This window comes from Coenobita brevimanus, chromosome 22 (assembly GCF_032717465.1).
Source record: "Coenobita brevimanus isolate Jiangsu-jjx chromosome 22, ASM3271746v2, whole genome shotgun sequence".
Classification (NCBI taxonomy): domain Eukaryota; kingdom Metazoa; phylum Arthropoda; class Malacostraca; order Decapoda; family Coenobitidae; genus Coenobita; species Coenobita brevimanus.
Genome location: NC_136975.1, coordinates 15,908,666 through 15,929,225, shown reverse-complemented (window position 1 = coordinate 15,929,225; position 20,560 = coordinate 15,908,666). Strand labels below are relative to the sequence as shown.

At 40.8% G+C, this 20,560-nt stretch overlaps 1 protein-coding gene across 1 annotated transcript; it reads right to left on the bottom strand.

Annotated features, from left to right (window-relative positions):
- Positions 1-10,057: 10,057 nt before the first annotated feature.
- LOC145392434 (zinc finger MYM-type protein 1-like) lies at positions 10,058-14,276 on the bottom strand. The gene is made up of 3 exons (XM_080266843.1): positions 14,127-14,276; positions 10,882-11,104; positions 10,058-10,803 (listed from the first exon to the last, which is right to left on the bottom strand). Exons 1-3 carry the CDS (start codon positions 14,274-14,276, stop codon positions 10,058-10,060), a joined length of 1,119 nt encoding a protein of 372 aa, XP_080122969.1.
- Positions 14,277-20,560: the final 6,284 nt, after the last annotated feature.

Sequence of the window (20,560 nt, the reverse complement as noted above, 5' to 3'; positions counted from 1 at the left end):
AAACATCACTCATTGTCATATCTGATCCCAAATAAGAAATCAGCATTCTAACATGCACATTCTCCCTGACACCACCCATGCTGTACTCTCACACAGACACAAAACTCTATCATTGCTGGAGACTTTAATGAAAAAAAATACTGGCTGGTGCGAAAACAATTAAACCAAGCACTGTGGCTTGAACATTAATTCACAACTCTACAACATGTACATTTTCAATGACACCTGACGATACACCTTCATCCCCCAAACTAGGTAAACCACACCCCCTCCAAACAAGACATCAAATTATATTTGCTAACATTTGTACTCAACAACATGAATGAAACCCAAACTAAGTAACAGCTATCTCCCCGTCATTATCATTATGGAAACAATCCAAACCAGAGCAATCACACCTCATGTACTGTACACTAGCTACAAGACAGCAAAGTGGAAAAAATCCATTGAAGAAACAGAACAACACTGCTGCTTATTATACAATGCAAATATCACAAATATTCACAAGGAATATAAAGTTCAACAATGAAGAGAAACACTTCATTCCACAAAGCAGCAGATTCAACAAACTAAACTTTAACCACTCCATGCACGATGACGCGTTTTTCATCATATGGGTGTTGCTGCGACTATATTCGTTGATGCTTTTGGCATCATTAAAGCATAAAAACTTTCATCAGAGGAAAAGCTTCCAGCCAATCAGCGTCATTTTTGAAGGCGTCATAGCTTCCCTGCTCCTCGTTAAAAGTAATGAGTTGGCAACTGTGGGTCCCGATGCCAGCAATAGAGCAGACAGGTTATTCAGTACCAAATCAGCTGTGAGTGGGAAAGGTACTGTGCAGTTCTGTCCCTTTAAATTTCCACTCTTACCTCTGTCCCGGCCACGCAACATATTTCACACTACCAGTAGGGAAGAGCAGTGAGGTTTTGGACGGAGGAGGATCCGGACAGTACTAGTCCTGAAAAACGTATGGGTCCCTCAGTTGTGAGAAACCGCGTGAAATTGCAAGACTTTTGTGCAGTTTCGTCACATGGATTTTCGTCAAGGGCTGCCGCTTCTTTTGAAATGTAGGTTACATTTTGTGGTTTTTCGTATTTCCTATGTAATTTTTCGACTTAATATCGTAAGCTGTGGTACTATGAATATACTGAGGAAGTGAGTATTCAATACTAGAGGTGAAACTGCATCGTATACCCGAGATATTGCACCTGTTGTCGACTTGAAAGCTGCCAATAATTTTGAGCTGAGGCCATTAAAAAAATATTTGTATATGTGGGACAGTTCGGACACTATGGGAGGGTGAGGATTCGGACGTGTCCGAATCCTCCCACCAATTTAATTGATTATAATCACATAAATAAGAGGCGTTAACAAGCAATCATTAAGTAATTTAGTATAACTACAGTATATTATGTCTAATATACTATATACTATCGTAGGCTATATATTATAATATAATTATATACTACCGGTAAGTATATATTTATATAATGTGTAGCCTACTGTAATATAATTATATTTTGTACTAAGCAATATTCTTGATGAATTATTCAGCTTTGACTGTGGACACCCTTGAGTTTGTGTGATTCTATATATTGGAAATAATTATCTCTTTTAATGTTATGAACCCCATTTGAAAATGAATGAGGTTGAATAACCTTACAAATTAATTTTAACTAAGGGACCCATCTGAAATCTCATTATTGCAAAATTTGCCTATATATTGTTTCAGGTGTACGAATTCTCACAATGGGACGCAAATATAAGAAAAAAACTAACAGGGAGAGGGATGCTGCTACTCTAGAAGCTGCTGTTTAGGAAGTGATCGAGAAAAATGGCTCAATAAGAAAAGTGGCTGAGAGGTTTGGAATCTCTCGCAGCACTCTTCATGATAATGTTAAGAGGGATAGAAACAGGGCTGATGATGAGGGATTTCAGTTAGGAAGTTACTGTTCTACACAAGTTCTAAATTCTACAATGGAAAGAGACCTAGCTGCTTACGTTAAAAAGTGCTCTGAAATTTTTCATGGACTATCAACTTCAGCAACCAGAAAACTGGCTTATGAGTATGCGATTGCTTATGGAGTAACTGTGCCACAGTCATGGGTAAGAGATGAAAGGGCTGGAAGAGATTGGCTAACAGGATTCCTTGAGAGACAGAAAGATCTGTCTCTACGAAGCCCAGAGGCAACTAGTTTAGCCCGGATGACTAGTTTTAACAAAACAAACCTTGCTGTGTTCCAGAACAAGCTTAATGATGTTCTACAGCGACATCAGTTTTCTGAATCTTGCATATTCAACTTGGATGAAACTGGATGCACAACCGTCCAAAAACTACCCAAGATCATTGCTAGAAAGGGTGTCCATCAAGTTGGGCAAGTAACCTCTTGTGAGCGGGGTGAGCTAGTAACTATGATTGGAATTATATGTGCTAACGGGAATGCCATGCCGCCTTGCTTTATATTCCCAAGGGTAAGGTTTGATGAAGCTCGGATGATGCATGGAGCTCCATCATCATGTAATGGACTTGTTCATCCCAGTGGATGGATGACAAGCAAAAACTTTCTCCAGGTTTTACAGCATTTTGTTTTAAATTCTAGGTGTAGTTTGGATCATGATAACCATGAGTCACATCTATCATTAGAAGCAATCAACTATGCAAGGGAACATGGAATTGTCATTCTGACCCTGCCTCCACACACCTCAAACAAACTTCAGCCTCTGGACAGATCCATCTATGGTCCATTTAAGACATATTACAATCAAGGGATCACTTCATGGATGCTTCAGAACCCAGGACGCCCCATAACAATCTATGACTTGGCTCCAATTATGAGCACTGCATGGGATAGAGCAGCAACATCTGTTAACATTAAACCAGTGTTTCGCTCCACAGGCATTCATCCTTTTGATACTAATGTATTTCAAGAAAGTGACTTTGCTGGAGCGTATGTGACCGATAGAAGCGAGCCCAAACCTGTAACACCTACAACCACAACAACCTTACAGGAAGCATCACATCCACACCGTGCACAAGATTCAGAATCAAAACAGGATCCAACCCCATCTGCCCATGGTCACACACCCCAGTTACCTGAAGAACAACCTATTCAACCACAAGGATCAGATTCTCCACAGTCCAGTCACAGTGCAACTATGCCTACCTCCGCATTCAACGTTGAGGAAGTATCAAATGTAGATCTCACGCAGAGAGAACAAGCAATGGATGGACTTGCATCTACTCCACCTAAGTCTCTTTCAGAACATAACAATCAAGTGGTGATATCGCCGGAGGAAGTTCGACCCTTCCCAAAAGCTGCAGAAAGGAAGGGAACAGCTAAAGGCAAAAAGAGAGGAAGATGTATGATTGCAACTGACACTCCCGAAAAAACTGAACTTGAAAAAGAGCTAAAGAAAAAACAAGCAAAGCCAGCGAAAAAGAAGATCAAGTTTGCGAAGGATAACAAGAACAAGAAAAATACCAAGAATGTAGTAGCAGAAGACCAAACTAGTGATGAAGAGCTCCATCAACTTGAAACTCTCTTAGCAGACGAGCTTGACAATCAATCTTCTGACATCTCAGAGGAGGATTTTGAAGACGAAGAGGTTAATTTTGTTGATAAAGTGCCAGAAGAAGGCGATTTCGTCCTTGTTGGCATAGATCCCTTAAAAGGTAGCAGGGTTTTTTATGTAGGAAAATTAATCAGTGACTTAAATGATGATGATGAATATCAGGTTTCCTATTTAAGAAAGTCAGTGAAAGGTAGGCTTAAAGCTAGCTGTTTCAAATTCCCCGATAACGAGGATGAAGCAAGCATTGGGAAATCATCAGTAATTGGGGTGCTTCCAAAACCAGTTGCACAGATTGTAAAAAGGAGGCAGGGATATTACAATTTTGCATTTAGCTTTGCAGGATATAATATTCGATAGAATATTGATTGATTTATTTCATAAGCTTATCAAAGAAGAATGAGCCTAATCAGTTTAAAAAGGCCTATAGGCCTACCCTAATTATTAGGAATTATATCAATTTATTTTGTGAGGAATTAAAGCTTTTCAATTCAAGAATGGTTCACATTTTGACTTATTCTTTTTTTATTGAAGGCAAAAATATCTTAGTTATGGTCTCATTTTGCATATGAATATAACGAATTAAATAAAAGGATGTTCCACAAAGTATTTACTTTTTATTCATTATCTAACATCCCTAGATAAGTTACCGACCAAAAGTAAAAAGTACCATCTGCATTATACATTACAAAAATATTTCATTACACGTCCAGATCCTCCCACCCTCATGTCCGTATCCTCACCACAAGTGGGGAGGATTCGGACATTTTGGAAACTTTCATTTGACGAGCTATAGCTTCAAATGTATTAGAGGTTTCTTCTTGGCCTATTTACCCCAGGTACATCAATGATGTGGCTACATGTTGAGCTGCAAAAGAAAATCCTACTGCATCAACTCTTGGCTCAATACAGTAAAAAGTAAAAAATGTCCGAATCCTCACCGCTCTCCCCTAGTGCTTGTGTATAGTGTTTGGGCACTGTTGTGATTAGATTTGGTGTTTGCAAAAGGAAAGTTGGTGTTTGTGAAGTAATCCTGGTCGTTATCAGCCGTTGGCCCAATGAAAATTGTGCTACTGTTTCTAATCAACTACACTGCCTCTGCCCTGCACCAAATGTGACTATTCAGCTATAATAATAGTGACAGTGAATCATGTGAGTATAGTGTGCATATCTAGTGTACAAAAAATTGGTGAAATACGTGCAGTAGCATAAAGGAAGGCAAGAAACTGCCCTACAATCACAACATGGCATGGGTACACAGTAGTTTCTTGCATTTTCCTCAAAAACTATGAGGCCTAGGATCACAGTTATGGGCTCACATGAAAGCCAATTAAATTCTGTATAGGATGATAAAATAAAAGCATAACAGTGGCAAGAAAAGTTTTTTGCTAGAGCTCCCCCCCAAAAAAAAAAAAAAAAAAAAAATTGTCTGTCGGAAATGGGTTTTACTTTTTCGCTTATTACTCGAAGACCATACCTCGTATCAAACTGGGACCTGCAGCATTCGAAAGCTAATAAAATTCCCTTTCCAATGATGGTATAACATGTAGAGATTGATTAGTAAACCTTCGACTAATGATGTTGGGAATCGAGATGTATACTCTTGAATGTTTATTCACACGGCCCTAATGTAAGTATAGTGTGTTTTTTGTGCGTTTTCTTTTTGTTTGTCGTTTACAACAAACATTGACAAATAGGAATATGTTGGTTTTATGGCAAAATAATTATGTTTGGGTGGTGAAAATAAGTCGAGATTACACATTTTCGGAGTGTGTGGCAGATGGGGGGGGGGAAGGAGAAAATCTGGTGAATCAGGTCCCACAAAACATTAACTTATCCACACACGAAAGGGTTAATGTAAATGTCATATTCATTATTTGCATACCATTTTATATATATATATATATATATATATATATATATATATATATATATATATATATATATATATTAATAATAAGAATTGTATCATCAGTTGTAATTTAGTAATATACTGTCCAGAAGGTGTCAATCCTTGGATCGTTTTTTATAATTTGTTAACAAATCCAGATTTGTTATGATGTGTCTTGTGTGAACGGGCCACCATGTTGTTATCGTAATAACCACCATATCTCAGGGGCTAGGCTAAGAGGTGACCGAGGTACAGTATTATTTTTCAATATATCCAGTGGCGGATCCAGCTGTCCCTCTTGGGTGGAGGGGCAATCAGAATGGGGAAGGATGGATAGCTAAGCAAGCCTATCCAGCTCGGGGATTCTGGAAGGGCGCTGTAAGCCCTCCTGAGAAAATTTTTGATATATGACCAACTTAACCCATCACGTCCCGAACTATTTCGCACCTCTGACACCCCCCAATCCCGAGGTATTTTCGAAAAATTTTGTTTTGGCTAAAACCTCCGCTTTTGGTGAGAAACATTGAAAATTCATAGAGAAATCACTCACCTGAGGTTTAAAATACTCGATCCAGGTAGGAGTACCTCCTTACCTGACTGGGTTTTCTAACAGGCTGGCACCAAAGAAAACGAGTTCTATGGGAGGGTAACTATTTCACACAACTCATAAACGGTATTTATTTACTTGGTACGAATTTATATGTAGTACGAGAGTATACTGGTTTTCAAACAGTAATATAGGCATTATAAGCATTGTTTCACTCAATAACTCATCACCATACCTGACCTTCTTTTGCCACATTACCTGATCATTATTTCTGACTGTTTCTTCTTCTAATGCTATGTAAACTTTGTCCTCCACATTGTCATCGATTGGGGAATCATTCTGGCCCTGAATATCTTTACTGACCAGGTCACTGGTAACAGGTGAATTGCCAAGACAATGGCGTGAGGGGGGGAGAAGGGGGAGGTTATGCGGTGTAAGGCATTGTCCCTGCTTGGCATCTTGTAGAGGAATAGAGGAAGGTGTCCCGTGTATACGTACAAAAAATCACGTGCAAAAATTTAAAATTGTGCAAATTAGGGACCTTGCAATTGCACGACGTACCAGTACGTCGCTGGGACTGGCAAATGCAAAATGTTGCAACATACCCATACGCCGACGGGACGGGGTGGGTTAACCCGCGCCGTCCCGGCGACGTGAATTAACGCAGCAACATTGCAAGGTCCCTAATTTGCACAATTTTCAATTTTCGTCAGTGATTTCGCAAGTGATTTTTGGCATGTATACACGGGACACCTTCTTCTATTCCTCTACAAGATGCCAAGCAGGAACAATGCCTTACACCGCATAACTTCTCCCCCCCCCAGCATGCCATTGTATCGGCAATTCACCTATTACCAGTGACCTGGCCAATAAAGACATTCAGGGCCAGAGTGATTCCCCAATCGATGACAATGTGGAGGACAAAGATTATATAGCATTAGAGGAAGAAACAGTCAGAAATGATGATCAGGTAATGTGGGAAAAAAAAAGGTCATGAATGGTGATGAGTTAGTGAGTGAAACAATGCTTATAATGCCTATATTACTGTTTGAAAACCAATATACTCTTGTACTACATATATATTGTACTAAGTAAATAAATAAATACTGTTTATGAGTGGATAAAATAGTTACCCTCCCATAGAACTCGTTTTCTTTGGTGCCAGCCTGTTAGAAAACCCAGTCAGGTAAGGAAGTACTCGTACCTAAATTGGGTATTTTAAACCTCAGGTGAGCGATTTCTCTATGAATTTTCGATGTTTCTCACCAAAAGCGGATGTTTGAGCCAAAAAAAAAAAAAAGGTCCAAAAACGTCGGGATGGGGCGGGTTAAGGTGCATTTTTAGGCCATAATCACTGGACAGTAATGCAATGACCAAATATTAATAAAGTTGATGTGCTGGAATGCATCACTACCATAACACCCGGACATATCCTGTTGAGCTATGTGAAGAGGCTGTCACCCTCACTGCACTTTTACACTATTCTTAGTATCGCCACTACAGTTGTCCACTACTCCCAGTCTCCACACTGAGGAGCCAAGAATGATGATGGTATCCTGGAACATTATGCAGTCACTGGAATACATAGAAAGTAATTTAGTCTTCCTCATAGGGGAAATAGTCCCATCACTTGGGGGGTTGCCCAAAAGATATTTTAGCCCCTGCCCCTCTTTTGACTTGGGGGGCACTGTCCCTTTGGCTTCTTCCCTGGATCACCACTGATTATATCTATGTTATCCTATGATGAATGCTTGTAGTAAAATACATAAATGATATATCATAATGTTAAGACATAACCGAAGAAGAATTAACATGTTTGATTACTGATGTTATGCAAAATAGGAAGTTAAATTTTTTAGTTAGTGTCTTAGACAAAGGATTATTATTTTTCAGTCTTATGGAAAGGAACGGGATTGAATGAGAATTTAATGGAAACAGAATACCAAGATGTAGTAGAAGAAACAAAATGTCATAAAAGCATCCTGGTAATTTCCCTGTAAAGCCCTTTCTCCCTTGGGCACCTGGGAAAGTAAAACTCCCATCAGAGTAAACTGACCTGCAAGTTAGAAGTACATATGGCATGAAGGATGAACAAAGAATGAGGTAACCTCAAGAATCCCTGTAATCAACAAAGACAGCAGATACGGGGCCGGCCCAAGCAGATGCGGGGCCCAATGCAGAGAGTAGCCCCTCTGATTTTGAATATCAAACCCAAAGCCCCCCAAAATAACACAATATTATAGTTATGCTTAATGCATGAACTAAGACATTAATGCAAATGATTCGTTATGAAATAGAAATGTAAATCAAAGATTCCTAAGCCACCATATCATAGATATATATTCAATACCCATAAGATACAATATACAATATAATATACAAGATACAAGATACAATATAACATGCACGATAGATACAATATATGTATACAGCCAATACAATGATAAACAGACAGTGAGCATGTTCTGGATGATATTCATCATTTCTGCCTTCATCCTTGAGATTAAGAGATTCATTGTGCAGTTTGACATCATTCACTGCTTCAGTGCAGTTTTAACTGTTGTTATGTTAGAGAAATATCTTGCGGGACTTAATGCCTGCAAAGTCTCTGATTATTTCATTGTAGTCTAGCTGAGATGAGACTTCATTTTCAATTGAATGTATGGCTAGGCCATTTAGACGATCTTGTGTCATTGTTGACCTCAGATACGTCTTAACCCTTCCCCGTCCCGGAGACGTGAATTCCCGTCCTCACATGATGTGCACTCATATCCTGGAGACGTAAATTAATGCGGCAATATTGCAAGGTCTCTAATTTGCACAATTTTCAATTTTCACGAGTGATTTCGCGAGTGATTTTTGGCACGTATACACGGGACACCTTCCTCTATTCCTCTACAAGATGCTAAGCAGGGACAATGCCTTACACCGCATAACCTCTCCCCCCCACCCGCACGCCACTGTCTCTGCAAATCACCTGTTACAAGTGACCTGGCCCATAAAGACATTCAGGGCCAGAGTGATTCCCCAATCGATGACAATGTGGAGGACAAAGTTTACATAGCATTAGAGAAAGAAACAGTCAGAAATGATGATCAGGTAATGTGGGAAAAAAAGGTTATGAATAGTGATGAGTTAGTGAGTGAAACAATGCTTATAATGCCTATAATACTGTTTGATAACCAATATACTCTTGTACTACATATATATTCGTACCAAGTAAATAAATAAATACTGTTTATGAGTGAATGAAATAGTTACCCTCCCATAGAACTCGTTTTCTTTGGTGCCAGCCTGTTAGAAAACCAAGTCAGGTAAGGAGGTACTCGCACCTGGATCAAGTATTTTAAACCTGAGGTGAGTGATTTCTCTATGAATTTTCGATGTTTCTCACCAAAAGCGAATGTTTGAGCCTAAAAAAAAAAAAAGGTCCACAAATGTCGGGACTGGGGCATACCACTGCCCAGAAAACGTCGGGATGGGGCGGGTTAATAAGCTTCAACTTGGAAAAACTTCTTTCACTTGATGCCACAGTAACAGGAATAGTCAGCAATATCCTCAGGGCAATCCAGAAATTTGGGAAATCTACATAGCTGTTCCTTTTAGAAAGGAAGCTTAAGAATTTAGAGGGATGGAAATCGATCTCCTCTGGAATAACAGACTTTAGAGCATCCATTTCTTCTGCTAATATGTAAGTGTCAATATCTGAAGTGCCATTTACGGTGAGACTTTTCTCCAAGTTGGCTGCATGCACTCACATTTCTGCTTTGGTATGGTTGTGGAAAGAAAATAAGAAACCAAACAAAGCATCATATGACTTCAACTGCTGGAATTTTTGTTCCATGGATGAAATTGCTCTATCAAGGATGATACTGAAACATCCAATTCTGAAACTTTCTTGTGGACTTTGAACTGGTTCATCTTGAGCTTCATATTGAAATGTTCGTTTCTTTCTATGAATACTATTCTCTTTAAAGACAGATTCAATGTCCATATCATTGGCTATCTCCTTTGTATCTGCAAGAGCATTGTCAAATCCATCAGTCCTTTATTTTTGCAGACATGCAATAGTTCTTTCCATGCTTTTGACTGCAACAGAAAGTTCAACTGCCTCACCTTGTAGCTGTTTATTGACCTGATTGACCTGAAAGAGGATACCATAGCAAAACACTATGGAAACAATGAACTTGAAATTTTTAAGCTCACTGGATAGTGACATAGCCTCACTGCGAGCTTTGGGGTCATTTGTTTCCTCAGCAATATCCACTAAGGCATCGTAAAACTGAACAATTTGGTACCTCACAGCTTTGACACTGTCAATACGAGATTCCCATCGGGCTTCACTGAGAGGTTTCACAGTCAAGTCCTTAACATGTCTTGAGAAAATTGCCCATCTCTGAGTTGAAGCAGAAAACAAGACATACAGCCTTTGAAGGATACCAAAGAAGGTCATTCCCTCTGGACACGTCTTGACAATATCCCCCAGTAACAAATTGTAACTGTGGCATGCACAGGATGAAAGGAAAGCTCTTGGGTTCATTTCCAAAAGACGAGCCTGAACACCAGACTTATGGCCTCTCATGTTAGCACCATTATCATAGCCTAGGCCCCTGATATCTTGTAAATTTAAACCCAGTGTCACTAACTTGTCAAGAACAACATCCAGGAGACTCTTTTCTGTATTTTCCTTCACCTCAATGAATTCAATAAAATGTTCATATATTCCAACAAGAACAGTGGAGCCATCAGATACATATCTAATTGTCAGAGACAACTGCTCTTTATGACTAACATCTGGAGTACAATCAAGTATAACAGCAAAGTATTATGAGGCCTTTATATGGTCAGTATTGGTCTTCTGGACTTTGTTACCCATCAGCTGAATCAACTCATTCTGGATACGCTTGCCAAGGTAATGGTCATGGATCTCTTCACTCTTGATTCGTCGCAGGTGTTCTTGCATGATAGGATCAAACTTGGCAATCAGTTGGACTAGGCCAAGAAAATTACCATTTTTAGGTTCAAAGAGTTTATCAAGAGATCCTCGGAATGCCATGTTATGTTCTGAGAGACACTGAACAATAGCAAGGAGACGCTGAAAAACATTTTGCCGCCGTAGCTTTTCATCATTGATTCACTGCTGATGAATTGAATCCAAAGAGCAACCCTTCTTTAGTCTTTGCTCAGCCTCGAACCATTGAACACTAGCCTGCATGTGACCAGTGGACTTTTCATGCTCAACTAAACGCACACTAGCCTTCGACCAGTCATGAAACCCATCAGTGGACAGTGTGGCATTAACATTGGAAAAAAGCTTACAACAAAAACAAAATATCTGATTTTTTGTAACTGAATACACCAGCCATTTTCTTTGCATCACCTCTCCATTTGATAATTTGCGCTGCAGGTATGAATTTCAAAATTTCCCGTCTGCTGTATCTTTTGGGAATTCATGGTTCAAATCTAACTTATGTGGACCCCTTGTGACCAGAAAATCTCGCTGAGCTGTGGAAAGAATTTTTGGCCAAGAGGCAGGATCCTCATAATTTTCAATAAAGCTAACATCAAGGCTGCTGTCTTTCCTCTTGAGTTCTGATGTATGCTGCTGAGGCAAGCTAGATGATAATGTAGTTTGTTCAGCAGTTTGCACGGAAGGAGCTGCAGGAAGACTGGGCAGATCTTGGACCTCCATGGAATCGACTCACAATCTGACTCTTCGGTCTCAGTGTCATTTTTTTTAATGATAAATTTCTCCATTGCTCCACTGAGATGTTTGACTTCATTTTCTTTTGCTCCCTTTATCATCCTCTTTTTACTGCCACTCAGGTAGATTCTGCCATTGTCATACTTTCTTTTCGGCATCTTTTGCAGGGGGGGAGAGCTAAGGTTCTTTAAACAATATTTAAATTTTTCAAGAAGATTTTCTTGACAAGTGTTAAATTAAGTGCTGTTCAACTGCTGTTAGCATAAGATGAAGGGATTTTCGGCCGGGGAATTTCTTAACCAAAACCACTAACAACTGGTGCACTACAGTCACAGAAAAGAACTGCTAAACATCGCTGTTATCAAATGGATCCAAAGACACAGATATCAGCAAAAATACATAAAGGCCTGGGTCCTAAACTCCTAATCTTGGATGTCACAATACCCACAGTCAGCTCATGTAACTACAAACTGAAAACAGGCTTGATGCTTATAATCCCAGTAGAAACTCATTTATTTAAGGCAAATATTTCCAATAGAAATTTACAGACTATATTTGACAGAATCTTTTCATAAGCCCGATCAGGATCTCACAAGAAAACTATGAAACCTAGGCCAACAACCGAAATCACTTGGCTAAAGGACTCAAGCTGTTAGCACTCTTTAATTCAGGAAAATGCATGCAGCACAAATTTCATAGATTAGACCTCTGATAAACAACACTACCAAGGCAATCAGTCAAGCCATGAAAAACCACACACTTCTTGAAAATGTGTTGAAGAGATAAACATGAGGAAGAATGTGATAAATCTGCAGGGGTCACACACCTAAAGTCAGGCAGAGCGGGGCCCTTAATGAACACTATGAAAGAGGCGTGTGGCTGGTGCATGCTACATAATGCTCAATAAGGGACCCGCTCAACTGCAGACATGTCATGTGCGCAGCCACATTATGCTCTATCAGGGGCCCGCTCGTGAGGCGTGGGGCCCCCAAAGGTCTTTTTTTTTTTTGGGGGGGGGGAGCGCGGGGCCCAGTGCGGTTGCATAACTCGCATCGCCCTAGGGCCGGCCCTGAGCAGATATGTGGAAAAGACTTCCCTGTTAAACATGTCCCTCTTTGATGCGGTTCACATCAACACTTTCATTACTCCTGGCAGCCTGACAGTAACTTCTATAACTTCTGTGCTGCTACAAGTTTTGCTTACACTGCTGCAGATTGAAGAATCTCTGCTCACCACTGAAATCTCTTCACTCTCTAGGCTTCACCTACAGCCATAAGGATTTTTCGACTACAAGTACGGTAGAGAGAGAGAGAGAGAGAGAGAGAGAGAGAGAGAGAGAGAGAGAAGGGGGGAATCAGACAACGATAGGATACTATATTTAGTGCTATGTATATCGCCAAGACGTGCTAATGATTCATACTGTTCGGTAGTGAGTACTATATTATAAAATGGTGAGGGAGAATCTGCCTGACGCACTGTTATTGTTACGCGTTTTCCTTACCTTAGGAGAATTCGGTATAACATATCTTCGGTGACATGTTTTGAATGTCTTATGACATTAACGTGTTACCTGTTATTTGATGAAGATATCTTCAAAATAAATTAATATAAAATACATGCATGAGATAAGCTTGGAAAAACATGCAAAATAAATCACTAAGGGAACAGTGCTACGGAGTCTTCCATGGTTGGTTAATCATTATTAGGGAATATCAATTTACATATCTGTAAGTGATTTTTTTGTTTGTATGTTACATTGTAATCCCTTCAATCTGATGCTGTTTTCATTCTTTTAGTTTCTGTCTCCAGATGCCAGGGTGTATAAAAATGTCTAGTAGACCTACCTGTGATCACGTGTTATTGTTACTGTGATATTAGGGGGGTTTCTAATATGCCCGTTTATTTTGCATACTACGCCTTACAGTTCCCTCATGTTTTTATATCTCTTTAGTACTGATACAACGAAGATTAAATGAATAACAAAAATATTATTAACGTGCAATAAGTATAAGCAAAGGGGCACGGCAGAGGACAAACCGCTTACTTCGTGCATATTAGCCCTCTGTTGTTATGCTGTTGGTCAAAGGGCTAGTAAAAACCACGATGAAATTAAAATAATCAGACTGAGGTTAAATACCGAATGAATCAAGTTAAGCATTGAATTGAGGGAGTACATCGAAGTGAGTACATTCAAAAATCAAAACTGAATTAGCTCATGTACCAACAATCAAGAATATCTGGATAGGATCAAATCTTCACAACAGTCACCCCACAACACAGAGTAACTTCAAAACTAATCTCAAAAGCTTCTTCACATATCCTCGCATATTATGAATAACTTTGGAAGAGCAAATGAAGTACAGTAACTGATGTAAATTGAGATTGAATTTATGAAAGCGTATGTTTACTAAACCGTATGAAGGTCTAGCTCCAGTGTTGTCATATCATTGGCCAATACACTTCGAAACCACTGAGCCCCATAACATCGAGGGGCTACCCCATGGGCTGCGCCGTGTAGTTTGTTGGTCCACCGCCTGGGCGGCTCTGGTGTAGTGGCAACCATGTTGAATCACCTTACCTGACACCCGACCCATTTGAAATTAACCTCTCAGTTCGGAAACTATAGTACCATGGTCCACTGTACAGCTTACAGATGCAAAAATGGACACAGGTATTCTTCAAAGAGAGATGGCATTACATTCCACAGTCCCTACATGCTGGGGGTTTTCTGATGTTGCACGCTCCTCCCTACGGGGATATCCGTGATGGAAAACAATACCCTAACTTTGAATCCTAATATCTGCCAAACTATAACAGCTAGAGAAAAAAATAAAGACACATACTCGTAAGAATCATCAACGCCTCCTCTTTCAAATGAAAGTATCCCCACGTCTCCAAGTGGTCCCGTCGATGAGTAAGGATAAGTTAAAGTTCAAAGTGCTTCACAACACTTCACTTATTACACTTAATGGTTGACAACACTTCACTGTTTTCACAAGCACCAATAACATGCAAACTCCAGTGCCCTGACACTGCACTACCCACAAACTGAACTGAAAACTGACTGAACTGAACTAGTCTCTTCTCCTACCTTATATAAGCTTGCATTACCCTAGAAACTTCTACATTCTATGAGAATAACTGTTGCCAATGCAAAGGTATACAAAACATGCCAGAATTTTCTTACATTACGTAACACTGTAAATTATTTAGCATACAACCCTAAATAAATTACATAATTTTACAAGCAATCACATAAATAAAACATTATAAAGAAAATAGAGCAGAAAAATTAATGCATAACTTATGAAATAACTACGTTCAAAAACAGCAGGCAAACTGGAAACTCTGACTCATACCGGAGCTAGCTACCGTAAACATCGGAAAACATTGAGGAACATCTCGGCTACATAACTTGCAAATCTTACTTCATAACACTACACCCTCCCTAGTTTTTTGTCCTGACAAAACTACACAATTTATACAAATATAAACCTTAATTGTAAAGAAACATCTAACTATACACTAAAAAATCCTTCAACTTATCAGGTTCTCTTCTGTGCTGCTTCCAATGACGTCCTTGCTCCTACACACAGTCCACTTCTGGAAGGTCTTGGTCCTCTTCTTGATTCACTTCTTCTCTTGGGAAACTGTTATCATCCTCTTGCACTTCAGCTCCATGATCCTCCTCAACATCCTCGGCTGCAGAAGAGAACAATTCCTCAGAGACATTCCAGCTGTACTGTCCTGGCCCATGGTACTGCAGGAGATGGTTCACATGCACCACCTTTGGGCGAGACCTCCTGCCTCCCCGAATCCGATATGTTACGTCTGATAGGCGGTCCAACACAGTGTAAGGCCCATCCCATGGGCTCTGCAGCTTCAGCGACTGTCCCTTCTTTCGCTGAGGATTGTATAACCAAACTTGGTCACCATCCTTGAAGCTCACCTCACTTGCCTTGGCATCATACTTGCACTTCATCATCTCTCCTGAAAACTTGAGGACTCCTTGCAGCTGATGATGTACCTCAGTCAGCTTTTCATGAAGATGCTTCGCATTGCCAGTGGTGTCTGTAGGCAGCTCTTCACCAGGTGGTCTTCCCATTATCAGGTCAACAGGTAAGCATAACTTGTGGCCCAACATCAGTTTTGCAGGGGTGTAGCCGGTAGACTCATGGGATGCAGACCGGCATGTCATCAGCAATGCAGGTAACTTCTGGTCCCATTCTGTTTGCCCTTCTACGCAGTACTTGGCCAGTTCTTGTCCCAGTGTCCAGTTGAATTTCTCCACCATTCTATCTGACTGTGCAGCATTCACGAAACACAACAGACTTGAATTTTCTTCTCTGGTATGAATGTAGCTCTTGTGGCATCCCAGAATGACAGAAACTCTGGTCAACCAACACCTGAGCAACAGTTGCAGCGTCTTGGTCGGGGATAGCATAGGTTTCTGGCCACTTTATGATGCAGTCCATGGCGACACATATATACCAGTTCCCTCTTTCAGTGTGTGGCAGAGGTCCAGCAATGTCTACTGCAACCCTTTCCATCAGTGCACCTGCTTGGTACAGCTGGAGAGGGGCACAACCAAGTTTCTTAGGTCCCTTCTTGGCAAAGCACATATCTCAGGCCCGACACCACTCTTCAACATTCTGATGCATGCCAATCCAGTACAATCTCTGTCGCATCCGGCTTAGAGTTTTCCTCACTCTCAGGTGCCCAAGTTATGGGACTCATCCAAGATCTTGGATGTCATCTTCGGAACCATCAGTTGCCAATACTTGCTGAGGGCTTTGGCTGTCTCTCACTGATGCTCCAGTAGTCCGTTGTTCAAATGAAGAAAGTCCCACTGACTCCATTAGCTCTTGGTTGCAGGGCTTAACCTGGAAGTTTCTTCCCATGATGGTCACACTGTAGTCTGCTGCAGCCACTCTAGCACTGGTTGTGGAGCTGCATCCTCTTCAGGTCTTCTGCATCTGACGCTGGCCCTGTCACAACCATATGGCAGCATTTCTTGCCAAAATTCCCATTCCTACTGCACTTCTTGCCGTCTGTTCTTCCGTCTTCTCGCACAGTATTCATCAAGGTTCTCCTACATTTCTTCAGTGGTGGGGCTTCTTGGGAAAAACTGGCTGGCTCTTGCCTCTCGTCACCAGCCTTCACTAATTTCCCCTCATCCATTTCAACTGGACACTCGTACCTGAAGTGTCCCACCTCACCACATGTCCAACAACCGTTTGTTGCAATCAAGGATTTCCTTGCATTGCTCTGCTCTTGCTCCTTCTTCCATTTGTGACAATCCACCTTTCTGTGTCCCAGCTTCCTACAGAACCAGCAACCTCTTCTGATCTTCTGTTCTCTCTTCCACTTTGCAATCCACTTTCCAATGTCTTAGCTTTTCACAGTACCAGCACCTTCAAAATTTTCCACTTCCCATACATGCACCTTTCTTTCCTTGAATCCTGCACTATGACCTGTCTGAAAAGTAGGCATACTGGACCTGACGAAGGACTCACATTCTAGAGCCCAGGCTAGTGCTTCATGTATGTTTCTTGGTTGTGCCTGCTTCACTTGCACTTTCAACTATGCACTGTCAAGAACATTGATGAACTAGCCCCTCAAAAGAATAGCCAACAGGTTAGGTGCACCTCCAGGGTATGCCTTGTATGCCATACTCTCCAGGTCATAAGCAAGCTGCTGTAGGGATTCTCCTTGAGCCTGTACACAGCTACAGAATCCTGCTCTGTAAACCTCATTCTGTTACATGGTTCCATATCTGCACTCCAGCACTCTGCTAGGGAATGATAACTCTTCCTCTCCATCACTGCCATCTGGCCCAGAATTTCCACTGCGGCACCCTTAACCCCTCTGTGGCCGAAGGCCTGGAATTTTCCGTGCACACCAAGCCGAGAACGGGGCCATTTTTTGAAGTTTCAAAAAAAAAAAAAAAAATCTTGCCATATTGAAGAGAAAGTTCAGCTGCACCTAACAGTGCAAACCCCAGTTTCCTAGACGCATTTTATGGCTTGCAATGGAGTGCGGAAGTTGCAGAAATATCGGCAACCGATATCGACGCCCAGGGGACTGCCGCAACACAACTGGGCAGGTGATATATTTTATTTTACCTCCCAAAACAATACGAATGGTACTGATATGTTGTGCATATATGAGATATGATGATATCGAATGATTTCAGTACATAATCTGTTAGGAATGGCTGGGAAAAAAATTGTTATAAATACTTTTTCACCTTTTTGATATAAAATATGTTTAACCCGTCACGTCCCGAGCCTTTCCGCACCTATGACATCCCCCAGTCCCGAGCCTTTTTGGAAAATTTTTTTTTCTTATGAAACTTCCGCTTAGGTCGAGAAACTATGGAAAATCTTGAAGAAAGTTGTCTCTGCAGTCTATAAGTGGTCTATACAGGTGCGGTTTCCCCCCGCAGGTATCGTATTCTGTAATGGGCTGGATATGCGTAAACGTTTTCTATGGTAAGGAGTAATGGGACAAACAACACACAACACCTCTACATTTATTGAATTTGTACTAATAAACAATAACAGTAACAATATAATGGATTTCAGACACATATATAGGAAAAATAAGCATTGTACCATCGCGCGAGCATAGCGAGTTAGGTCCGAGTCGTATCATGCTATCTGCTAAATTTCTGTTATGAGTCTACCGATCATTTTTCTACTTGTATACTTCTGTTTCAATGACAATTTACTAATTACAACTGTTTGTAAGTGATTTCAGATGTTTTCATTCATTTTGATGACATGCAGCATAAGTTTAGCGCACATCAGCTTAGTAAGCGCACTTTCGCTATGTCTCGTATTTCAACATACCAAATTGTTTTATCACTTTCTAATTATTTTCCCATTTACATAGAACCTTTCCCCCCACCACTGTGAAGGTTTTCAATTATTTTCATTCATTACGAGGGCATTTAGCGATATGCTAGCGCCTATTCACGTAGCAACCACGATCTCAAACACTCGTGTTTCATCATCTACTTTATTTATTCACTCCAATTATATTTTCCCACTTACATTACACACGTTTACACCCCTCCAATGCACTGTACATACTTACTGCCATTATTTATTCAAGTGAGCGTGAGAATATCGCCTGAAAATACCCTCGCAAGGAATGTTACGTCATACATAATACTCACACACTTATATACTAATTCACGCACACACTTATATACTAATTATTCACTTTATCACTTGCTGACTTTTATTTTGACTAATACGTGCCTTATTCATTCGACTAGGCGTCAGGAAATCTTATCTTTATAGACACGCTATGAATATTTGACTTAGGAAATACATCATCATATACAATAATTTGAACTTATATTATACCAGTAAGAATGTCACATAATAGAAAATATATAATAAGGGGCCGTATTTATTGCACTGAGCGACAGAATATCGCATCAAACAACCCTCTCTATGTAAGTTTCAACTTAGGGCAGATTTATATACTTACACCCAATGTTTGCACTTATGTTCTACCCGTAGGCACTTTATACTAATATTTGGCGATCCACATGACTGATTTTTTCACAGAGCGTCTGTCTGTCGCATTTACATCATAATTTCTGCGTCCTTTCGCAATCACACCATGCTAAAATTGCAGCAACGTGTGGTATTCACTAAAACATGGGTGAATACACAGACCCACGTCACACTGCACGCACTCATAGCGGGTGTCCTTCCTCTGTGTCGTGAGTCGCACCTGGGAATTACTGCACACGTGACACCTGCGCTGGGGCCTAGGTCTGTTGGGCTGGGGCGGGATAGGAGTGGGGAAATGGCGGGCGGATATTCTCTGGGGAGTGTGGGTAATAGGGGCAGTGCGGGGGCGCTGTTGGGGCCTTTCAACCGCATATTTTGCAAAGATTTCTCGTGTGAGCTCCCTCACAAACCCTTCAAAGGTTTCCTGAACTCCTGTGGTCATGGCGTGAAGGTGGTGGCAATTCAGAGCAGTGATATCTAGCAAGTGAAAGAACAGTTTCTTATACCACTTCATCGTGGTCCTGGCACACTCTACCGTCGATATCATGGAGTCTGACTGGTCCACGAGGCGCATGTTTATATTATAGTCCATGACACATTCAGGTTTCCAAACACGACGCCTGCTCTCGCTATGGTAATCAACAGAATCAGTACGGTGCATCAAGGGGCGGTGAACCGTGGACAAGAGGCTTACTTCTCTGTTGTGGTTCCACATTGTTGCAAGGATGTTGTTTGCTTTGAAGAAGACAACCTCACTCCTTGCAAGTTTCCGCCCTACCTTGACCATGTGACGCCGGTTCACCTTTACGGTTCCACATACTCCCGTTTCATGTCTGTGAAGATAACGAGCGAGAAAGAGGGCTAGTGTACCAGTTGTCGAGGTAGAGAACGTGACCACGATGAAGGTAGTCTTGTATCATCGTCTTTACCACTGCTCCAGAAAGTCCTATACTTCGATCTTCTATTATGTCTGTCTGTGCACCGGTGTACAAGACTATGTCTTGCACGTATCCAGTCCTACAGTCACACATAACAAAGATCTTGAACCCAAAACGGTGCCTTTTGCTGGGTATATACTGTCTGAATGAAATATTGCCTCTCCACAACACGAGACTCTCGTCTATGACGAGATCTCTATAGGGATAGAATGAGGATCGAAAGGTTTGCCTGAGGTGATCAAAGACCAGCCTAATTCGCCTCATTTTGTCCGTGTTGTTTGTATTTGCAGGGTCATTAGCATCATAAAAATGGAGGCGACTTAGAATTTGTTGAAACCGATTACGGCTCATCACTTGACCAAATATGGGGGTAAACA

Coding starts and splice junctions, on each gene's coding strand:
- LOC145392434 (XM_080266843.1), bottom strand. CDS start 14,276: ATGGTTGCCACTACACCAGAGCCGCCCAGGCGGTGGACCAACAAACTA. Junction 11,105..14,126: donor TGGAGCTAGACCTTCATACG/GTTTAGTAAACA, acceptor AATGTTTTTCAG/CGTCTCCTTGCTATTGTTCA. Junction 10,804..10,881: donor TGAGTTGATTCAGCTGATGG/GTAACAAAGTCC, acceptor ATTGTACTCCAG/ATGTTAGTCATAAAGAGCAG.